The sequence below is a fragment of the Carettochelys insculpta genome, chromosome 1, assembly GCF_033958435.1.
Source record: "Carettochelys insculpta isolate YL-2023 chromosome 1, ASM3395843v1, whole genome shotgun sequence".
Taxonomy (NCBI): domain Eukaryota; kingdom Metazoa; phylum Chordata; order Testudines; family Carettochelyidae; genus Carettochelys; species Carettochelys insculpta.
This window is the reverse complement of record NC_134137.1, coordinates 9,104,868-9,125,449: the sequence shown is the minus strand read 5'-3', so window position 1 is coordinate 9,125,449 and position 20,582 is coordinate 9,104,868. Positions and strand designations below refer to the sequence as shown.

Genomic DNA, 20,582 nt, shown 5'->3' with positions numbered 1-20,582 from the left:
CCCAAACTTTGAAATGGCCATGCAAATGCAAATGGCCATTTCGAAGTTTACTAATGAAGCGCTGAAATACATATTCAGTGCCTCATTAGCATGCGGGCGGCTGCGACACTTTGAAATTGATGCGGCTCGCCGCCGCGTGGCTCATCCAGACGGGGGTCCTTTTTGAAAGGACCCCGGCAACTTCGAAGTCCCTTTATTCCCATCTGCTCATAGAAGTAAGGGGACTTCAAAGTAGGCGGGGTCCTTTCGAAAAGGAGCCCCGTCTGGACAAGCCGCGCAGCGGCGAGCCGCATCAATTTCAAAGTGCCACGGATGCCTGCATGCTAATGAAGCGCTGAATATGTATTTCAGCACTTCATTAGGAAACTTCAAAATGGCCATTTGCATGGCCATTTCAAAATTTTTGGCTAGTGTAGACAAAACCGTAGGGTCAAATGAGGCATGCAAATGAGGTAAATAAAATGCAAATTCGATATAAAATTGCATATTCATCATCTCATTTACATATTATAATTTCAAAAACGCATATTTCAGAATAAGAAAGCCAGTGTAGACGCTGCTAATTTGCATACCTCTTTCGAAAGAGGAATGCAAGTGTAGACACAGCCATAGTAATCTATGGCTCTATGTCTGGTTGGTGCTCAGTTTCAAGCGGAGTACCCTTCAGACCACTTCTAGGGCTGGTATTGTTCAATATCTTCATTAATGACCTAGATGAAGGAATGAATTGCAACCTCAGCAAATTTGCAGATGACACTAAACTAGGAGGGTGGGTACATGGGCTGGAGGGTAGGGATAGGGTGGTGAAGCAATGGAATTCATTACCTAGTGAGGCGGTGTAATTGCCATTCCTAGAGGTTTTTAAGTCCCAGCTTGATGACATTCTGGTTGGGATGATTTAGTTAGGCCTGATTCTGCATTGGGCAGGGGGCTGGACTTGATGATCTCTTGAGGTCCCTTCCAGCCCTATGATTCTGTGATTCCATGATTCAGATTTACCTGCAACACTTCTACCTGATGGTTCCTCCCCTGATAAATCAGATCATGTACAGCATGAAAAGCAAACATCTTCATGCAAGGCTCTTCAGGGTGTTCATCAGCTGAGGAGTCAATTCATCACCCATTTCCCACACTACTTATAATGGCCATGAAAGCCATAGGCCGCTTTGTCCCTCCTGGACTCTTACTTGTGGGATGGCATGACCTCCATTCTACCACTATACAGACAGTGCTTCTTATGGTATCTAAGGTCTGGAGCATTGGTAGAGGAGCTGACCTTTGTAGGAATCATGGAACAAGGAGATGGGCCTTGTGTGAAGAGATGGGGCAGAGGCTGGAGCCTCCGGGGAGGTGGAAAAGCAGGGGATGCTGCAAATCTGAACCAACGCTGACCATAGGGAGCACAGTCTGAGTTATGGAGGAAGATGAGGCTGGAGGATAGTAGACACTGTGTTTAGGGGGTTCTTTGGTTTGGCTCCTATCTATAGAGAGTTGTCCAGAGAGCTCTGTCCTCTTGGAAACTGTAACTCTTGGGTGGAGGTCAGTACAACCCTCAGACTGCTCTAAATTTCACTGAGGTCAGAGAATCAAATATATAATATATATATAATATAATTGGATCCATGCCCTCTCCACTATCTGCATCGCAGAGAAGAGCTCTGAGGACACAACAAAGAACCCTGCTGGTTCTGTCACTGCTCAGAAGGCTGATCCTGTGGTTGGGCACTGTTCTGTGACTGAAGGTGGCTGAGATTCATTCCCTTGCTGAGTGTGACAATGGGCAAGCCACTGGCTGCCTGTGAATTTCATCACTAGTGGACAATATCCCTTGCCTGTTACACAACAGAGGAAAAAAGGATAAGTACATTCAAGGTGCGAGATCCATTGAGCTCAGGGCTAAGTCAGGGTCCCACACAGAACCCATAGAATCATAGAACACTACAAGTGGAAAGAACCTTGGGAGCTCATCACACCCTGTCCCCTGCCTTCACAGCAAGATCAAGCACTGTCTAAAATCTCTAGACCATCCCTGATAGGTGTCCATCTAACTTGCTTTTAAATTTCTGGAGATTCCACAGCCTCCCTCATCAATTTTCTACAGCATTTAACCACCCTGACAGGCACAAAGTTTTCCTAATGTCCAGCCAAAGCCTCCCTTGCTGTATTTTAAGATCATTGCTTCTTGTCCTCTCCTCAGAGGCCAAGGAGAACAATTTTTCTCCCTTCTCCTTATTACATTTTTTTAGGTACTTGAAAAACTGCTCTCATGTCCCCTTCTCAGTCTTCTCTTTTCTAAATTAAACAGGCCCAATTTGTTCCATTTTCCCTCATTCCACATGTTGTCTAAACCTTTAGTCATTCTGGTTACTCTTCTCTGGACTGTCTCCAATTTCTCCACATCTTTTTTAAGATGTGGTGCCCAGCACTGGACACTGAGAGTAATCAGTTCAGAGAAAAACAGAAGAATCAGATCTCATATCTTGCTCACCACATTCCTGCTAATGTCTGACATTTGAGCATGAAAGGCCTCTTACCACAGTCTCATTTGGTGGTTGGGTTCTGGGAAGCCCCATGATGACAACACCTTTGCGTCTCTGGCAGATATGTGAGTCTTCATGGGTGAGAGTGATGGGAAGAAAGTGGATTTCCCAGGCGTGTGTTGGACCATCACTGGGACACTGGGAGTTTCTGCATAGTCACCAGATCAGCATTTGCAAGAAACTGCAGTATACTTCATCTTACTGACAAACAAGGGGGTAACAGCCACATCTCAGGTTTTCTGGCGGTTAGAAAGGAGTCTGAGTGCAAAGGGCAACTTCACAACTAGGTACGCATATGGACACATCTGAGCAGGTTCAAACAGGGCCCAAGTTCACCTAGTTTTCAGCAAATGCTTCTTCAACAAGAAATGGGCTCCCAGATGGGAAGAGGCCAAATCCTCCTGCTGGACTGTTCTCAAACTGGTGCATGAAGAGGAAAGAAAAGAACAAGGAAGACACACCAATATAGAACCACCCTTGGCCATGTTGCTGCGCTTGGCATGGAGTGTCAGAGATACCATGCAGACATGGCATATTCCCACAGGGCACAGTAGCCAAGACGAAGGAAGAACTGAAAATGAACTGACCTTACCCAAGGGCCCCTAGGGACAGTGAGCTTGTTGAAAGATGGATGAGGAGATTAACTCTGAACTCTGTCTTACCCTGGCTGTGAGGGAGTTAAAACTAGTACACAGGAAGCCAATCAGCCAAGGCTCCCTGATGGCCAAGTGGCCCCCAAAGGGATGTGCCAGTATGCTTCATAAAGGCAGTTGTCTCTCTGTCTGAACTCACTCTGCTAGCTGCATATGCGACTTCTCCAGTGACTCCTTGTACTACAGGGTGAAGACCTCTGGTGTCAGCGGCTCTCCTTCTGGCAAGAATTGGGTATGTTGGCAACTCGGACTATGCTGAAAATGTGAAGTGAAAAGTAAGGGCTGCAAGATGATTGCATTTCCAGGATTTTCTGTGCAGCAGCACAGGATTCATCGTGGCTGTTGTGGTGATGGAGCTGAAAGTCAGGGAGCTTTGAGAAATGTGGAAAACCCTCCCTTACACCTGACCATGCTCTGTGATGGATTATTTAAGTTTCACAGAAATCTGATTTTCAGAGAGCTCTAAGTGTTAAAACCTCTTTGAACCGGAATGGTCTGGCCCAACAAGTAGGGATCAATAGCTCAATGTCTGCTTGGCAGAGGGTTTCAAGTGGAGTACGCCGAGGTTCAGTATGAGGGTCTATATTGTTCAACATCCTTATTAATGACCTGGATGAGGTTATGGATTGCACCCTCAGCAAATTTGCATATGACACTATGCTAGGCGGAGAGGTAGATATGTTGGAGGGTAGGGATAGGGTCCAGAATGGCCAAGATAAATTGAAGGATTGAACCAAAAGAAGCTTGATGAAGTTCAACAAGGAGAAGTGCAGAGTCCTGCACTTGGGATGGAAGAATCCTAAGCACTGTCAAAAGGCTGGAGATCGATGGGTTAATTAGCTGTACAGCAGAAAAGGACCTGAGGATTGCAGTGGAAGAGAAATGTGATATGAGTCAACAGTGTGTCCTCGTAGCCAAGAAGGTTAACGGCATATTGGGGGCATTAGGAGGAGCATTTCCAGCATGTCTCAAGATGTTGCTATTCCCCTCTATTCAGGACTGGTGAGGCCACATCTGGATTATTGCATCCAATTTTGGGCCCCCAGTACAGCAAGGATGTGGGTGCATTGAAGAGGGTACAGTGGAGGGAAACATATATGATTATGGGCCTGGAGCACAGGACCTATGAGGAGAGGCTGAGGGATTAGAACTTACTAAGTCTGCAGAAGAGAAGAGTGAGGGGATGATTTGATAGCAGCCTTCAACTTCCAGAAGGCAGCTCTAGTGAAGATGGAGAGAGACTGTTAGTTGTGAGGGATGGCAGTACAAGCAAGGGGCTCAAACTACAGAGTGGAAGGTGTAGGTTGTATACTAGTAAAACTTATTTCACTAGAAGGGTGGTGGAGCACTGGAATGTGTTACCTAGAGAGGTGGTGGAATCTCCATCCCTAGAGGATTTTAAGTCCCGGCTTGACAAAGTCCTGGCTGGGATGATTTAAATAGTGTTTGTCCTCATTTGGGCAGGAGGCTGGATTCGATGAGCTCCTGAGGTCCCTTCCTGTCCTAGGATTCTATGATTCTATGAACATCAGGTTCTCACAATGGGTCCCACCTCTAGTACTGCCATAGACTCTTGGCCCATGTCAGTCAGAGTCTGGATGAGGCAAGAAATGTCAGGGACTAACTCACAAATCTTCTAGGGTTAATTTTCTCTTTAATCAGCACATCCATTTTCCAAGGTTTTATTGTCTGGCTCAGTTTTGAGGGCAGGATTTGAGAAATGTGTTGCTCAGTGGTAACAGGTCCACTTGGGTATATTTCTGATTCCTGACTGGCTGAGAGCTCCAGCATTTCTGCCCTGTCAATTCCCCCACCTAGTTACAGGGCTGCTTCTCTCTGTTCTCTGACAGACAGATGTCAGAAGACATGGGTTGGAATCCCACGATCATCTTACTCTCTGACTGGGCCCTGGGCTTCAGCATGCTGCAGGTCAACTCTGCTTACTGGAAATGTCTGAGTGAATTCAGCACTGGTGGTTCTTCCCTCTGGCAGCCTGGGAATAATGTGAGATGAATGACCAGCCAGCCTTTCTGAACCAAAATACTGCTTAATGGAAGAGCGAGAAGAAGAGGATTTTCTGTACACATCTCTCACCCTTCCATTCTGATAGGGAGCCAGGCAGGCCCAGGGCCTTCAGCCTTCCCCACCAGAGTCTGACCTTGTCAGCCTGAAAAGCTTCTCAGCAACAGCTGCCCCACCTCTGGCCAGACTCCCAAGTGCTGGCAGAACTAGCTGTTTAATGTGTCGGGTGCCCAAAAATAGGTTCTTCCCAGTTTGTAGCTGTAGTGTTATCACTCAAGATCCCTGAAGAGCTCCTTGAGAGATGGTTGTTTTTCAGCTTTTGTTTCCCATCTTGCTAGTTTTTCAGCAGCCTGCTGTTAAACGAAGAAAAGCCAGACTGGTTTCACCCTACAAAGCCATAACATCCACATCCCAGCAGTTAACCCAACATAACTCCAGAGAAGACTTCCCAAGGACTGGATTTAACATACACATTCATAATGGCAGCTCCATTCCATATCTGTCATCATGGCTTTCCTGAGTGCTATGAATTCTAGGACGTCCATTGTGTGTGTGCATGTGTGTGTGTATGTGTGTGTGTTCCCTCCAGTCTTTTTCCATCCATGTGCAGATTTTTTTTCCATCCATATGCGGAATACATTTACAGGGAACACTGGTGTGTACGTAGGGAGAGGAAGTTTAACAGATTATTCCCTTGTGTGAAATGAAGTTCTGCATCCAGGCATTTGACCTAGAAATCTAATTCCCACAAACCCTCATCAGGGCTAAATAACAGGGGCTGGGCTCCCTATGGCCAAGAAAGTGAGAGCTCAGGGAGAGAGTATTTAATTTGCTGACACCAATGCCCGTTACAACAACAGGTACAGGCTACAGACTGACAGAATGGAACCTGAGGAGAACAACTCGGCTACCACCTCAGCTACAGAGGAGCTGTTAGACTCTTCTTTGCTAAGAACCTCATGAATCGCAGCTAAGACATTGCAACCTTTTTCAGACTCCAAGGAAACCCAGGAGTCCTGCAGAACCTTATAATAACTGATTTATTTGGGCATAAGCTTTCGTGGGCAAAGCCCACTTCATCACATGCACAGGTGTTGAAGGTGTCACAGGACTCCTCATTGTTTTTTACAGGTACAGACTAATGGGCTCCTGCTCTGACAGGAAATCCAGATGAGAGATGCTGCATTTGGAGACTCCCTCTAACCTGAGCCTTCATCTCTGAAATGACACCAGAGGGTAAACAACTCTTCACTTGTCTGTACTTGAGGATAAATGTGTAAAAGTTATGCCAGTGTTTTCCCTGGTAAGAAAAATATTAGAACCCAAACTTTAAATACATGTATTTATGTTGCAAGCCAGAAGTAGAATTCTTGAAGCTTCAAAGGAAGGAGCAGTGGTAACTAGTGTTCAATGGATTTGCTTCAGAAAGTATTTCATTCGTACTCCAAATACTATTTGCAAAGTGTTTGTGCTTTTAACTTTTTGTTCAGTGGTAAATTTTATGGTACTGTCTCCTGGTAACTGACTAGAAGCTATTTCTAACACATTCAGCATTTGACACTCAATCCCTGGGGAAAATAGTTGAAGGCTTTTCAAAAAGTCCTCAGGAAAGATTACCACTGGTCTGTATTTCAGCAAAGAGGAGAAGAAAGGGGAGTGTGATAGTGGTTGTATGGAATTTACACCCATCCCCTATTCCACAAGCATGGCTGAGGTAACTTTCACACTCCTCTGGGTACTGGCAAAAACCCAGTGTTTGTACTTTCCACCAATTTGTGACACCAACTAGTCCCTTGCTCTCTGAGGTAACTATGTTAGCATTTAGCTTGCCATAAAGCTACATTTCTTGTGGGGGTTGGGGCGGGGTTGGGGTGGGGGAGTAAATGGGGAGTAAAGGATCTGTGAAGATGAAGAGAAGATGGTAGGACAAAAGAACTGTCATGATTTAGACTATATTGTTGTCTGCAAAAAACTTCAGCTTCTCTTGAAGTGTTTCTCATTGTGTATCACTGAGAACATTTACTAAGAGAACATGAATAGAGCCCAGTTCTGTTTGAATTTACACACATAAATCTGGAGTAACAATGACACAGCTGATATCAATGTTCCTATATTAGCCCCTAGAATTTATCCTATGTGCTGCCAAGATGTAGGAACACAATTTGAACTCTTGGTCATGAAGAAAATAAACAAATATTTGTAACAAGGCAGAGAAACAAATTTATAAATTGTTTGGATGGAGGATAGAGAAATAAAATGACCATTTTCACCAGGCACTTCCCATATTTTTTACACACACATCATGATACAGTGGAGAGTCCATAACAATCTCTGTGGGCAGGTCCCAACCGTACAACACTCATGTACCTTGTGGAACTCCCTGCCACAAGATATCAAAGGGACAAACAATTATCTGGGTTCAAAAAGTAAAAAATATGCTTATGGGGCAAGCAGAAAATATAATTGCAGTCTTGAGGATTTTTTTAAAAAAAAAGATTAGTAAGGCTCTAAACATTCCTGATTTACACCACAGAATATCTCTATTGACCAAAATATCAAGAGGAAACTTTCCTTGGGAGCTGGCTATCTCACAGCTAAATCCTGCAGTGGTCCTTTTCACTCCCTGGGCAGCATGTCGAAGTGGCCACTGGGCTAGATGCACTGCAGGTCTAACCCAGTCTGGCTCTGCCCTATACTATTGTTGGTGATGTAAGCCTAAGACTGTGTTATGGTTCATCTTCCTTAAGCTCCTGGGTCTCCTTAGACTTGCCCCAGACTTGCTCTGGGAGCAGAATGATGTCTCACTAAATACTATTCAGTCTCTTGTTCTTTTTTTTTTTTTGAATTATTTATTTTTACTTTATTTTTTTCTTTTCAGGAACTGAATTTCATTAATCCTTGGACCTAGCCACTACACTATGTCACCTGTCAATGACACCAACTTCACACATGCAGTGTTCCTTCTCACTGGGATACCTGGGCAGGACAACATCCACCTGTGGATCTCTACTCCCTTCTGCTTCATGTACGCAATCTCGATAGCAGGAAATTCAGTCATTATCCTGATCATAAAAACAGATCCAACCCTTCATAAGCCCATGTACATTTTCCTTTTTGTGTTGGGTGTCATAGACATTGGCATATCAGTAGCCACCATGCCAACCATACTGGGCATATTCTTGTTTAACTCCAGGGAGATCAGCCTTGATGCCTGTTTTGCCCAGCTGTTCTTCATCCACTCACTTCAATGCACGGAATCCTCAGTGCTCTTGTTGATGGCCTTTGACCGTCTCATCGCGATCTGTAACCCCCTAAGATACACTTCCATCTTAACCCTGTCAAGAACAGCTATCCTGGGACTGGTGTTTGTACTAAGAGGAGTGGCCGTAATGTTTCCACTCCCCTTTCTTCTGAAACGGTTCCGATACTGTCAAAGCAATGTCCTCTCCCATTCCTACTGCCTGCACCAGGAGGTCATGAAGTTGGCTTGTGCAGACATTAGAGTCAGTAGCATCTATGGATTGTCCGTTACACTCTTAACCACGGGATTGGATTCGCTACTTATCCTCTTCTCTTATGTGATGATCCTCAAAACAGTGCTGACTGTCACGTCTCTCCCAGAGAGTCTTAGGGCCTTGAACACCTGCGTCTCCCACCTCTGCGCCCTCATGCTTTTCTACACACCAATAATTAGCCTGTCTGCAATACATAGATTCGGAGAGGGCACTTCTCCTTTACTTCCAATTCTCCTGGGATACGTTTACCTGCTGGTTCCACCCCTGATGAACCCAATCGTGTATAGCGTGAAAAGCAAACACCTTCGTGCAAGAATCATCAGGGTGTTTATCAAGTGAGGGGGCAGTTCATCACCCATCTCCAGCACTACTTACAAAGGCCATGAAAATCATGGGCCACCCAGTCCCTCTTGGACCCTTACTTTTGAGATGACAAGACCTTCATTTTACCATTGTACAGATAAAGCATCATATGGCTGCAAAGGCCTGGAGCACTGGTAAAGCAGATGTCACCACCCACCTCTAAAGGAAGACAGGAACTTGGAAAAGGAGACCCAGGCAGGCAGCTGTGTTTACAAAGAGGTAGTGTGCATGTAGAATAAGGGGATGGATGAAATATTGTCCTATAAAAAGACATATCAGTAGGTGCTTCAGATGCAGAATTCATGTTCATGACGCCAATTAAAGAGAAGAGATACGAATCTTGTTTCCCATGTCACTTGGCTTATCACTGTCCCATCTCCTGTTAAACATCCACAGGCCATGAAAAAAAAGCTGCAGAGCTATTCTTGCATTCGCAGTTCTGGCTCTTCTCGAGCACTCTGTACTGCATAGTCCTTGAGCACTGCAACAGCTGCGGACAGGGTCTTTTAAAGGGCACAGCCACACATCCCTGCTCCACAGTCTGAGCCTGATGCCTGCGACTGAGCTGTGTCAAAGGCATTCTGGAGGCAAAGGACCCAGGAGAAACCCTTCAGCCAACCCACGCTTCAACTCATGGGTCTTAACAGCACACACCTTCTGAGCCTGATCCGCACCGAGGCAGGGCACAGCTGGGTATGTGAGCAAGGGTCTGAAACACAGGAATCCTGGCAAGAGACTCATGCAAAGACTCCATCCTGCTCCCTTCCATTTGTGTTGCCCCAGGTGCTTACAATAGGTCAGAAATGGTCCTTAGCTCCCTGACAGGGACACAGCTAGATCCTGCCACAGTCCAACCCACAGTAGAGCCCCCATCTGCTCTCTGAGCATGTCCAACTTCTTTTCCTTCCACTTTGAGGCCCAACACACTTCTCCTCTCCCCAGAGGCCTCATTCTTTGCCTCCATCTCTTCTCCCAAGACTCCCACTTATTCTCCTCATTACCTAAGGCTGCAGCCCCATTCCAGGTTAGAAGCTAGAACTAGGCCATGGCAATCGATGGCCAGAGAGCTTGATCTACTCTGAGGAGCCCCAAACAGTCCACTTGCCCTGGACAGGGGGATGGAAGGTCCAAGAGATGCCCTAAGTACGTCTTCCTACCCAACGGCAGCACCTCACAGAAGGCGGAGAATCCATGGTGGTCCGCAATGTCCTGGGTTCCAGGGCAGTTCTCAGTATGGCCCAGCTCTGGTGTGCCTGTGGAGATGAGCTTCAGAGGAAGTGGTGGAGCAAGGAGACAGGCCTAGGGCAAAGAGATGTGGCAGTGCAGAGGTCAGGGGATGTGAAATTTGAGGAGCAGGGGATGCAGCAATTCTGAACCAGAGGACCACAGGGAGCACAGTATTGGGGAGTTTGTGAGTTAAGGAGGAGGATGTGGCTTGAGGGGAGCAGACACTGACTATGGTTACACTGGCATGAACCGCCAGCTGCCGTATGCAAATGGCCGGTCTGAAAAATGCAAATGGCCACTCACTTGCATATTCACTCACCAGTAGACGCCTCCGCCACCACAGAAGAAAAACTGTGTAAATGTGGTTCTGCCAGCCAACTGCCCCGCCCTGTCGACAGCTTCTTGTACCTGACATATAGATGCACTGAGATCAGGGCTACATCAGGGTCCCACCGAGAAACACATCTAACATGTGTGTATAAAAGGCCTCTTACCACAGCTTCTATGACAGCTGGCTTCCCTCTCAGACAGTTGGCTGCTCTGGCAGCTGTGTGAGTCTTTGTGGGTGAGAGTGATGGGAAGGAAGTGGATTTCTGAGGGGTGTGTTGGACCATCACTGGGACGCTGGGAGTTTCAGCACTGTCACTGCACCAGTGTTTGGAAGCCACTGGGGTGGAATTTGAAAAAACAGTCTGAGGGCAAATCTCAGCTTCACGCCGTGGCCCTAGAACATGGACATGGATGAGCACTAGGTGGCTGGGCCAAGGCTCACACAGCTTTCAGCAATTGCTGCTTACACAAGAAGAGGAAACACAGATGAGAAGAGGCCAAATCCATCCTACGGAACAATTCTCAAACTACTGTGTGAAGCTGAAGGAAAACAACAGCCAGGACACTTCCTTAGAAAATCAGCCTTGGCTATCTAACTCACCTTGGCGTGGAGTATCAGACAGCCACCCCAGATACGGCGTATTTCCAAAAGTCACAGTAGCAAAGTTAAAAGAAAACTGAAAAAGGACTGACCTTAACCGAGGTCCCCCAGCGACAATGTACTTGTTGGAAATTGGATGAGGAGATTAACTGTGAGCAGCATTATATCCTGGCTGTCTCCCCTCAGACTGGTCCTAGCGACACACTAGAGAGAGAGAGTCATTCATTGACTACAAACGCACACAGAGTCACAAATAGAAAGTGGAAACTCTGAAAAGGGAGTTGAAGGAGGTTGATTGGAGGCTAGGTCTGCTGTCTAGAGGACTAGTTGTCGTGTGTAAGGGTCAGAAACTTGGGTCTGAGAGTTTATCTACACTACCTTCTTGGTCAACCACGTCAGACTCAAACTTCTGGGGTTCTATTTTGTGCACTTAGTGGGAATGAGGAAAATCAAACTATCAGGGTTCCACAGCTGACCCTTATCCCCGCCTCAATCTCGCAAGGAGTAAGGGAAGTGGAGAGGAGAATTTCTACCACTGACCTCCCTCACTAAGGTAGATACGTGGTTCATAGCTACGTCAATTCCAGCTCTGCAATTGCTATGGCTCGAATTGTGTATCTATGATGGACTTTAAGGTCTCGGGTTAGCCTGGTTTGAGACAGACCTGGCCTAGACAACAGACACCATTGTCCTCCACAAAAATAAGATGCCCAAACATAAATGTTTCCTTCCCATTCCCTTTTTGGGTATGAGCTCCCACAGAAAATGGATCATTTTTCTCAGGAAGCTCAGCGGTCAGTATGCTGCCCAGTTGCAGCTGTTTGAACCTGTGGGAGATGCTGGAGGCTTTTCATCCACTCCCTCTTGAATAACAAATAAAGGCAGCGTTGGTGGAGCCTCTGGCTGAACTCTGGGCATAGAAAGGTCAAAACCTACTGACCAGCCGGTTGTTGTGGTATTGTGCCCATCCACCTTACAGACACCCTGCTGTTCTGTCCAATCTGTACCATGCCCCTTCAGCAGATCCTGGTAGCAAAGGCCCTTTTAGAGGGGGCTTGGAAAGATCTGAAGGCAGTAGAGGAGTCCTAGAGGTTGTAGGTGTCTCGAGCTAACTCCCAGTGGATCACTGAGATCTGTGCCTATCTTTGGGGCTCCTTTGATCCTGCGTCCCCATTTGCATTTCTTGGAGATACGAGCAGGGAGCTCCCCTCCTGAAACATGCCTGGGAAAACTTCCATGTACAGAGCCTTGTGCAATCACCCTTCTCTGGGTTCTACTCTGGGTTTCTGATGCAGGAAAAAGGGTGGCCCCGGGAAAATGAAGTTAAATTATTCAGTAGTAGTACTATTACAGTTTAGTCACAAGGAGCCATGTAACTAATTAGAACCATCTGAACCATGCTGCTAAGCCTGGATTGCAGGAACGGAGCCTGCAGCAGGGCTGCAGCCGCAGACCAGTTGTGCGGTATCACCCCCATCCCCTGTGATTTTGCCTGCTGTAGTTCACAGTTGGCTGTGACAGGTTTAAAGCAGATGCACACAAAGCTGAGGTTCCCTGATGGCCATGTTGTCCCCAGGGGAATGTGCCAGCATGCTTCATAAAGGCAGTCGCCTCCCTATTTGAACACACACTGACTGCTGCCTGTACAACCTCTCTGATGAGTCCTTGTCCTTAAGAGTGGCGACATCTGGTGGCAGCAGCGCCCCTTCTAGCAGGAATTGGGTACGTTGGCAGGTATTATCTTCTTTGAAATGGGAAGTGAATGGTAAAAGCTGCCAGCTGATTGCATTTCCAGGATGTTCTGTGCAGTGGCAGAGGACTCAGCTGGGCTGTCAGGGTGACTCAGTGACAGGGCTGGCAGGAAGGCAGAACTAGGGAGTTTGGGAACCCCTCCCCTACCTCGGCTCATGCTCCCATGGGGAAAATTTGAGTTACACAGAAATGTGCCTGAAAGAGAGCTTGGAATGCTAAACTCGGTGCGTCATGTCATTATTTCAGTGGCCACATGCTCTGGTCCCAATTCAATAAACTGCTCAAATACAACTTAGATGGGGCTACTGTAAGGTGGGTGAACAACTGGCTGGATAACCGTACCCAGAGAGTAGTTATTACTGGTTTTCAATCCTGCTGGAAAAGTATAACTAGTGGGGTTCCGCAGGGCTCTGTTTTAGGACCGGTTCTGTTCAATATCTTCATTAACGATCTAGATATTGACATAGAAAGTACACTTATGAAGTTTGCAGATGATACCAAGCTGGGAGGGGTTGCAACTTCTTTGGAGGATAGGGTCATAATTCAAAAGGATCAGTATAAATTGGACAAATGGGGTGAGGTAAACAGGATGAAGTTTAATAAGGACAAATGCAAAGTGCTCCACTTAGGAAGGAACAATCAGTGTCACACATACAGAATGGGACAGGACTGCCTAGGAATGAGTACAGCAGAAAGGCATCTAGGAGTTATAGTGGACCACAAGCTAAATATGAGTCCACAGTATGATGCTGTTGCAAAAAAAGCAAACATGATTCTAGGATGCATTAAAAGGTGTGTTGTGAACAAGACACGAGAAGTCATTTTCCCGCTCTACTCTGAGCTGGTTAGGCCTCAGCTGGAGTATTGTGTCCAGTTCTGGGCACCGCAGTTCAGGAAGGATGTGGAGAAATTGGAGAGGGTCCAGAGGAGAGCAACGAGAATGATCAAAGGTCTAGAGAACATGACCTATGAAGAAAGGCTGAAAGAATTGGGCTTGTTTGGTTTGGAAAAGAGAATATTGAGGGGGGACATGATAGCAGTTTTCCGGTATCGAAAAGGGTGTCATAAGGCAGAGGGAGGGAACTTGTTCTTCCTTGCTTCTGAGGATAGAACAAGAGGTAATGGACTTAAATTACACAAGGGGAGATTCAGGTTGGACATAAGGAAAAAGTTCCTAACTGTCAGGGTGATCAAACATTGGAACGAATTGCCAAGGGAGGTGGTAGAATCTCCATCACTGGAGCTATTTAAGAAGAGGTTAGATAGATGACTTTCAGGGATGGTCCAGAAAGTGCTTGGTCCTGCCATGAGGGCAGGGGGCTGGACTTCATGACCTCTCGAGGTCCCTTCCAGGCCTACTCTACTATGATTCTATGTTGTGATCAAAAGAAAACTGAAGGAGTTTTGCCTTCTCCCCCCCACGTGTCCCAGGCCCGGCTGGGCTCTTGGCATCTAGAGCAACATAACATGTTTTGCAAACGAAACACCTGCTCTCTTGTAGGCAAACCACAAGGAGCTGTGTTGCTTTAATTAGGTGTTTTCGAGAGTTCATGTTCAAGGACTGGGAGGATTGATGTGGCTTTTTTAGAGATTGAAGTGCTGAGCCAGTTGTGTTGTAGCTGATTGCTTTTCTCATAATAATGTGCTCTCACTTGGTTATAAAAGCTGTGAGAATAATAAACTTAGGGCCTTCAGACTATAGAACTGTTGGTCCCCTGCTGTCTATGTTTGTCATTGTCTTTCATCCTTCGCAGTATCGCACCTCTGGGACCTGTCACTAAAAAGAAATACAACAGAAAACTCCATAAATATCAGTGACTACTTGCCAAATCACCTCTGGTTTATTTGCTCCAGCAAATTTAACCAGTAAATCTCTTTTATTCTGTCTCTATTGGAGGCCAGGAGTTCAGAGCTGTGTTGCTCGAGGGTAACAGGTCCAATAGGGCCCATTTCTATTTCCTCCCTGGATGAGGGATCCAGATATGCTGGCCTGCAGATACCCCGCAGAGTTAAAAGGATACCAATATCACTGCCCCTCTCTGGTCTGTGAGTGCAACATGTTCGGCCTCATACTCTGACCTCTCAGGAGGTGGACTCCCTTAATTGTTCCACTCATAGACTGGGCCTACAGCTACAGTACAATACTAATCTGAGTCAGCACCTTCCTACGTCTGCACAGACTCCCAGTAGTGGCAAAACAATCTGTGTAAGGTAGCTGGAGTCTGATTATATGCTCTTCCATCTTGGAGTTCTGCTTTTGCCACTCAAACTCTCTGAAGTGCTCACTGAGTGAAGGCTGTTCTGCTTTTGCTTCCCATCCTGGTTGCTTTCCAGCAGCTGGAAGTTAAATTTAGAAGACCCAGGTGGGTTTAATCTAACACAGCCAGAACAAAAACAAAAAAATAGTTAATCCATTTTTGCTTTGGAGGAAACCTGACAAGAAGTGGGTTTAACATACATATTCTTTATGGCAGCTCAGCTTCATGCCTCTCTCAATGTCATTGTAGCCAGACAAAGTCTCCCCCTTACAAGCCAGCTTGCTCGCTGCCCCCTCCTCTCCCACTGAGGAGCACACAGGGCACCAAAACGGCTGCTGACAGCCCAGTCTTTGATGCCCTCATTGAGGCCCAGATGTGCTGGCTTATCGTGACCCTGAGAAACAGAAAGTACAGATAAAATGCTAACAGGCCAAACTGTCAACGAGAAGAGGGGGACCCTCAAGAAATCACCCCAGCTGGCATTGATGGATATGATGACCACACAATCATCCCAGAAGGGGAAGTGCCCCGCCCACACAAAAAGAATGTCCTTTACTCTCAAATTGCTTATCTCCTGTCTTACAAGTGCAAATTAAGTAAGAAATGCCCTTGTAACAAACTGGCGTCACAAAGACAGACCAGTATGATCTGGTACCTTAGATAAGAAAGACAATACGTAACCCAGAGGGGTATAAAAGATGGATCCAGCAGAACTCTAACTTTGAGTGCATTCCACCAACTACCTGCTGGTCGGGTCAGGTGATTGCCTCCCGAGGTCCACAACTGGGGACGCCCAACCTCGTATTCGTCTTTCCGCGGAATTGAGTGACCGATCCGGCTTGGCTACGCTGGTATCGAGAGACGCAGAGAGGGTAAGATACACCCATGCTAGGTCTCTGACTTTTTTGTGCACAACTAAAGAATTAGAGCTCTGTAACTAGATGTCACTGTATCAAGATATCATTGTGTTAGATGGAAAGATGTGTTAGATGGTTAGATGTGTTAGATATCTTTGTATTGGATTGTAACGTAACTTGTTAACACCTGTACTTTGCTAGCACATAAGAAGTAAACAATAGCCTTTTGTAACCACACGCTTATAACTGTAGCTTAATAAATTTGTAACTCGTTAAGCTCTGAGCCTGACCCGGTTATCCTTTTGTCACTGCAACACAGCCGGCACAACAAAAGAACTTTAAACGTTTGGTTACTTCAGCCTGGCCATGGGTGAGAGTGCTAGGAGCTGCCTGCTCTAACAGTAAAAAAACTGGGTTGCTTAGGACCCAGGGGAGTACCTCACCGCAAATTACGTGGCCACTGGCTAACGGTCATTCACAGGTGATAGACAGATAGATAGATGACAGTCAGAGAAAAAGAGAGGGAGAGAGCATCATACCATTGTCATGTGTGAATTGAAGTTCCATTTCCATGAATGCTTGTGCATTTGGCTTTATATTCACTCCCACCAACCTTCATTGTGCCTGAATATCAGGTGGTCGGGTTGCTGTGTATTACAGAGTGAGAGCTCAGGGAATGAAGAACTACAAAGAGATCTCAGCAAACTGAGTGATTGGGCAGCAAAATGGCAAATGAAATTTAATGTGGGTAAGTGTCAGGTAATGCATGTTGGAAAAAATAACCCAAATTACACGTACTACATGATGGGGTCAAATTTAGCTACGACAGATCAGGAAAGGGATCTTGGAGTTATAGTGGATAGTTCTCTGAAGACATCCACGCAGTGTGCAGCGGCAGTTAGTAAAGCAAATAGGATGTTAGGAATTATTAAAAAAGTGATCGATAATAAGACAAAAGATATCATACTTCCCCTATATAAAACTATGGTACGCCCACATCTTGAGTACTGCGTGCAGATGTGGTCTCCTCACCTCAAAAAAGATATATTGGCATTAGAAAAGGTTCAGAAAAGGGCGACTTAGATGATTAGGGGCTTGGAGCGGGTCCCATATGGGGAGAGGCTAGAGAGACTGGGACTTTTCAGTTTGGAAAAGAGGCGATTGAGGGGCGATATGATAGAGGTATATAAAATCATGAATGGTGTGGAGAAAGTGAATATAGAAAAATTATTTACCTTTTCCCATAATACAAGAACTAGGGGACACCAAATGAAATTGATGGGTAGTAGGTTCAAAACTAATAAAAGGAATTTTTTCTTCACACAGCGCACAGTCAACCTGTGGAACTCCTTGCCGGAGGAGGCTGTGAAGGCCAGGACTCTATTAGGGTTTAAAAAAGAGCTTGATAAATTTTTGCAGGTTCGGTCCATAAATGGCTATTAGCCAGGGATCAAGTATGGTGCCCTAGCCTTCAGAACAAGGGCAGGAGATGGATGGCAGGTGATAAATCTCTTGATCATTGTCTTCTGTTCTCCTTCTCTGGGGCACCTGGCATTGGCCACCGTCGGCAGATGGGATGCTGGGCTGGATGGACCTTTGGTCTGACCCATTATGGCCATTCTTATGTTCTTATGTTAATGAATATCTCATATACAGCCCCCAAAGTCTGTTGCCATTACTGATATGGGCTGTAGATTGTCAGAACAGAACCTGAGGAGAACCAGTCAGCTGTTAACTCAGAGACAGAAGAGCTAATTGGCTTTTGGTTGCTGGCACATGAGTGAATGAGGACCAGGTGCTTGAAACTTTTCAGGGTCTGAAGCAATCCAGAGGACAGATGCTATATTTTAAGTCCCACTATAACCTCAGAAATTATCTCTGAAAAAAAGGCCAGAAGATAAAGAAATGGGTCATATGTGCATGCAGGTTGAACCACTCAAATCCATCACTCTCTCGTCTGGCAACATGCATAATTTGAAATGAGCTTAGTTAACTGGATGTGAATTTATCATGGGTATGGCCAAGTTTTTTGTCGTCCCGTGAAGTGTGTTTCCAGCCACCAGTCCTGGCTCTCAGTCTTCCGCATTGTTATAAAAAAGTTATTTACCCCAAATGTCTTCTAAGAGCCTAGGAAGCAGTGCAAGTGTTGGTAATGCTGCTAGACAATATCGACTTCTCCTGGCTTGACAAAATCTCTCATTCAGCAGTGGTCAGGGCTCAAAGGTGCCAGACTAGAGAACATCAACTGGAACTAAAGCATAAATCTATACATTTTGTGCCGAAAAACTTTTTTTTTTCATAGAAATATTACAAAGGAACATTTCATGACACACATGAATATGAAAAGCCAGTGGCAAAATCCTTGAAATCTCTTGAAAAAGGGGCTGTGGAAACTTTAGCGATTAACAGATTTTGCTTTCAGAAACATTACCAAAGTTCTCCAAATACTATTCCCAGTGGGTTAGCATACTTCTGTCTTTCTTTAGTGGAAAATCATATGACAATGGATCCTGAAAAGTAACTAGAAGCTGTTTCTAAAACTTACATTTGGAGTTGTGCTCTCAGTCCTTCTGCAATACCTGTTGAAGACTTTTCAGAAAAGTGGTCTGTGTTTCAGCAAAGGCTAGGGGAGAGGGAAGTGTAATGGTGTTTGTACATAATTCACACCTATCGCCTCTCACACGAGCAAGGCTGAAATAATTTTCACACTCAACTGGGTATGAGTAAAGATTTAGTATTTGTACTACTCACACATTTGTGACTCCAACTTCTCCTTTTTCAGGTAAAAAAACTGTGTTAGTTTTTGTCAAAGACCTATAGGGCCATGCATAGTGAGAAGATGCAGGTACTTCAGAGAGGAAGAGAAGCATATAGGATGACTGAACTGTGTGGAATGAGGCTATGCTGACCAGGCAAATCACTTTGGCTTCTGTTGGACAGTCTTGCGGGGTAGAGAGTATGACAATGGGCATTTCTTAAGGGCAAAATGGTGTCTCACTTGGTACCATCTAGTCTCCTGTTCTTTTTCTTTTCAGGAAGGAAAGCTCAGAGCTTCTCAATCCAGCCGAATACATAATGTCAGCTGTTAATCACACCAAACTCACACATGCCATGTTCATTCTCACCGGGATACCCGGACAGGACAACACCCATCTCTGGATCTCTATTGCCTTCTGCTTTATGTACGCGATTTCAATAGTAGGAAATTCATTCATTCTCTTCATTGTCAAAACAGACCCAAACCTCCATGAGCCCATGTATATTTTCCTTTCCCTCTTGGCTGTCACAGACTTTGGCTTGTCAATAGCCACCATACCGACGATTCTGGGGATATATTTGTTTAAATCTAAGGAGATCAACCTCAGTGCCTGTTTTGCCCAGCTGTTCTTCATCCACACGCTCCAATGCTTTGAATCCTTCATTCTCTTGTTGATGGCCTTTGACCGCTTCATTGCTATCTGTAACCCACTGAGATACGCTTCCATTTTAACCCTGCCAAGAATACCCATGATGGGACTGGTGTGTGTACTAAGAGGGGTTGTCTTAATGATGCCATTCCCCCTTCTCCTGAAAAAATATGCATACTGTCGAGACAATGTCCTCTCACATTCCTACTGCCTGCATCAGGCGGTCATGCAGTTGGCTTGTTCGGACATCACAGTCAACTACATCTATGGCATATTTACTACACTCTTCACTTTGGGGTTGGACTTATTGCTTATCCTCCTATCTTATGTGATGATTCTCAAAACAGCGCTGAGTGTGGCATCCTGCAAGGAGTGTCTCAGGGCCCTGAACACCTGTGTCTCCCATATCTGTGCTGTCTTGCTCTTTTACACAGGAGAGATTAGCCTGACTGCAATACATAGATCGGGGGTAAGCTCTTCTCATCTCCTTGCAATTCTCATGGGATATGTTTCTCTGCTCGTTCCTCCCCTGATGAACCCAATCATATATAGTTTGAAAAGCAAACACCTTCGTGCAAGTATTATCAGGGTGTTCAGCAAATGAAGGGTCATTTCATCATCCGTCTCCACCACTACTCACATTGGTAATTAAAAACTTGAGTCACCCAACCCATCCTGGACCCTTACTTTTGGAACAACATGACCTTCACTTTAGCACTGTGCAGAGAGCAGTTCAGATGGGAGTTATGGCCTGGAGACACAGGAGGTGGCTGTCCCTACACACTGGGGAAGACAATGTACTTGGGGAAGGAGACCAAAGCAGGCAGTAGTGTTTACAAACTTTGTTCATGGAGAGCGAGGGGACTGATGAAATGTTAGCCCATAAAGAGATGAATCTGTTGGTGCTCCAACCTCCTAATTCATGTTGGTGTGAACAATAAAGAGAAGTGTATGTTGTTTCCCATTTCACCTGTCTCGTGACTGTTCTGTCTCTAGTTATACATCCACAGGTCATGGAAAAAAAAATGCGGAACTTTTTTTCAGTCACGCTCCTGGC

General features: G+C 45.6%; 2 protein-coding genes across 2 annotated transcripts; both read left to right on the top strand.

Annotated features, from left to right (window-relative positions):
- The first annotated feature begins 8,133 nt into the window (after positions 1 to 8,133).
- Positions 8,134 to 9,069, top strand: LOC142003183 (olfactory receptor 51G2-like). Its single transcript, XM_074979911.1, has one exon. The coding sequence runs from the start codon at positions 8,134 to 8,136 to the stop codon at positions 9,067 to 9,069; it is 936 nt and encodes a 311-aa protein (XP_074836012.1).
- Positions 9,070 to 19,193: 10,124 nt separating this feature from the next.
- LOC142003175 (olfactory receptor 51G2-like) lies at positions 19,194 to 20,129 on the top strand. Its single transcript, XM_074979899.1, has one exon. The coding sequence runs from the start codon at positions 19,194 to 19,196 to the stop codon at positions 20,127 to 20,129; it is 936 nt and encodes a 311-aa protein (XP_074836000.1).
- The last annotated feature ends 453 nt before the right edge of the window (positions 20,130 to 20,582 follow it).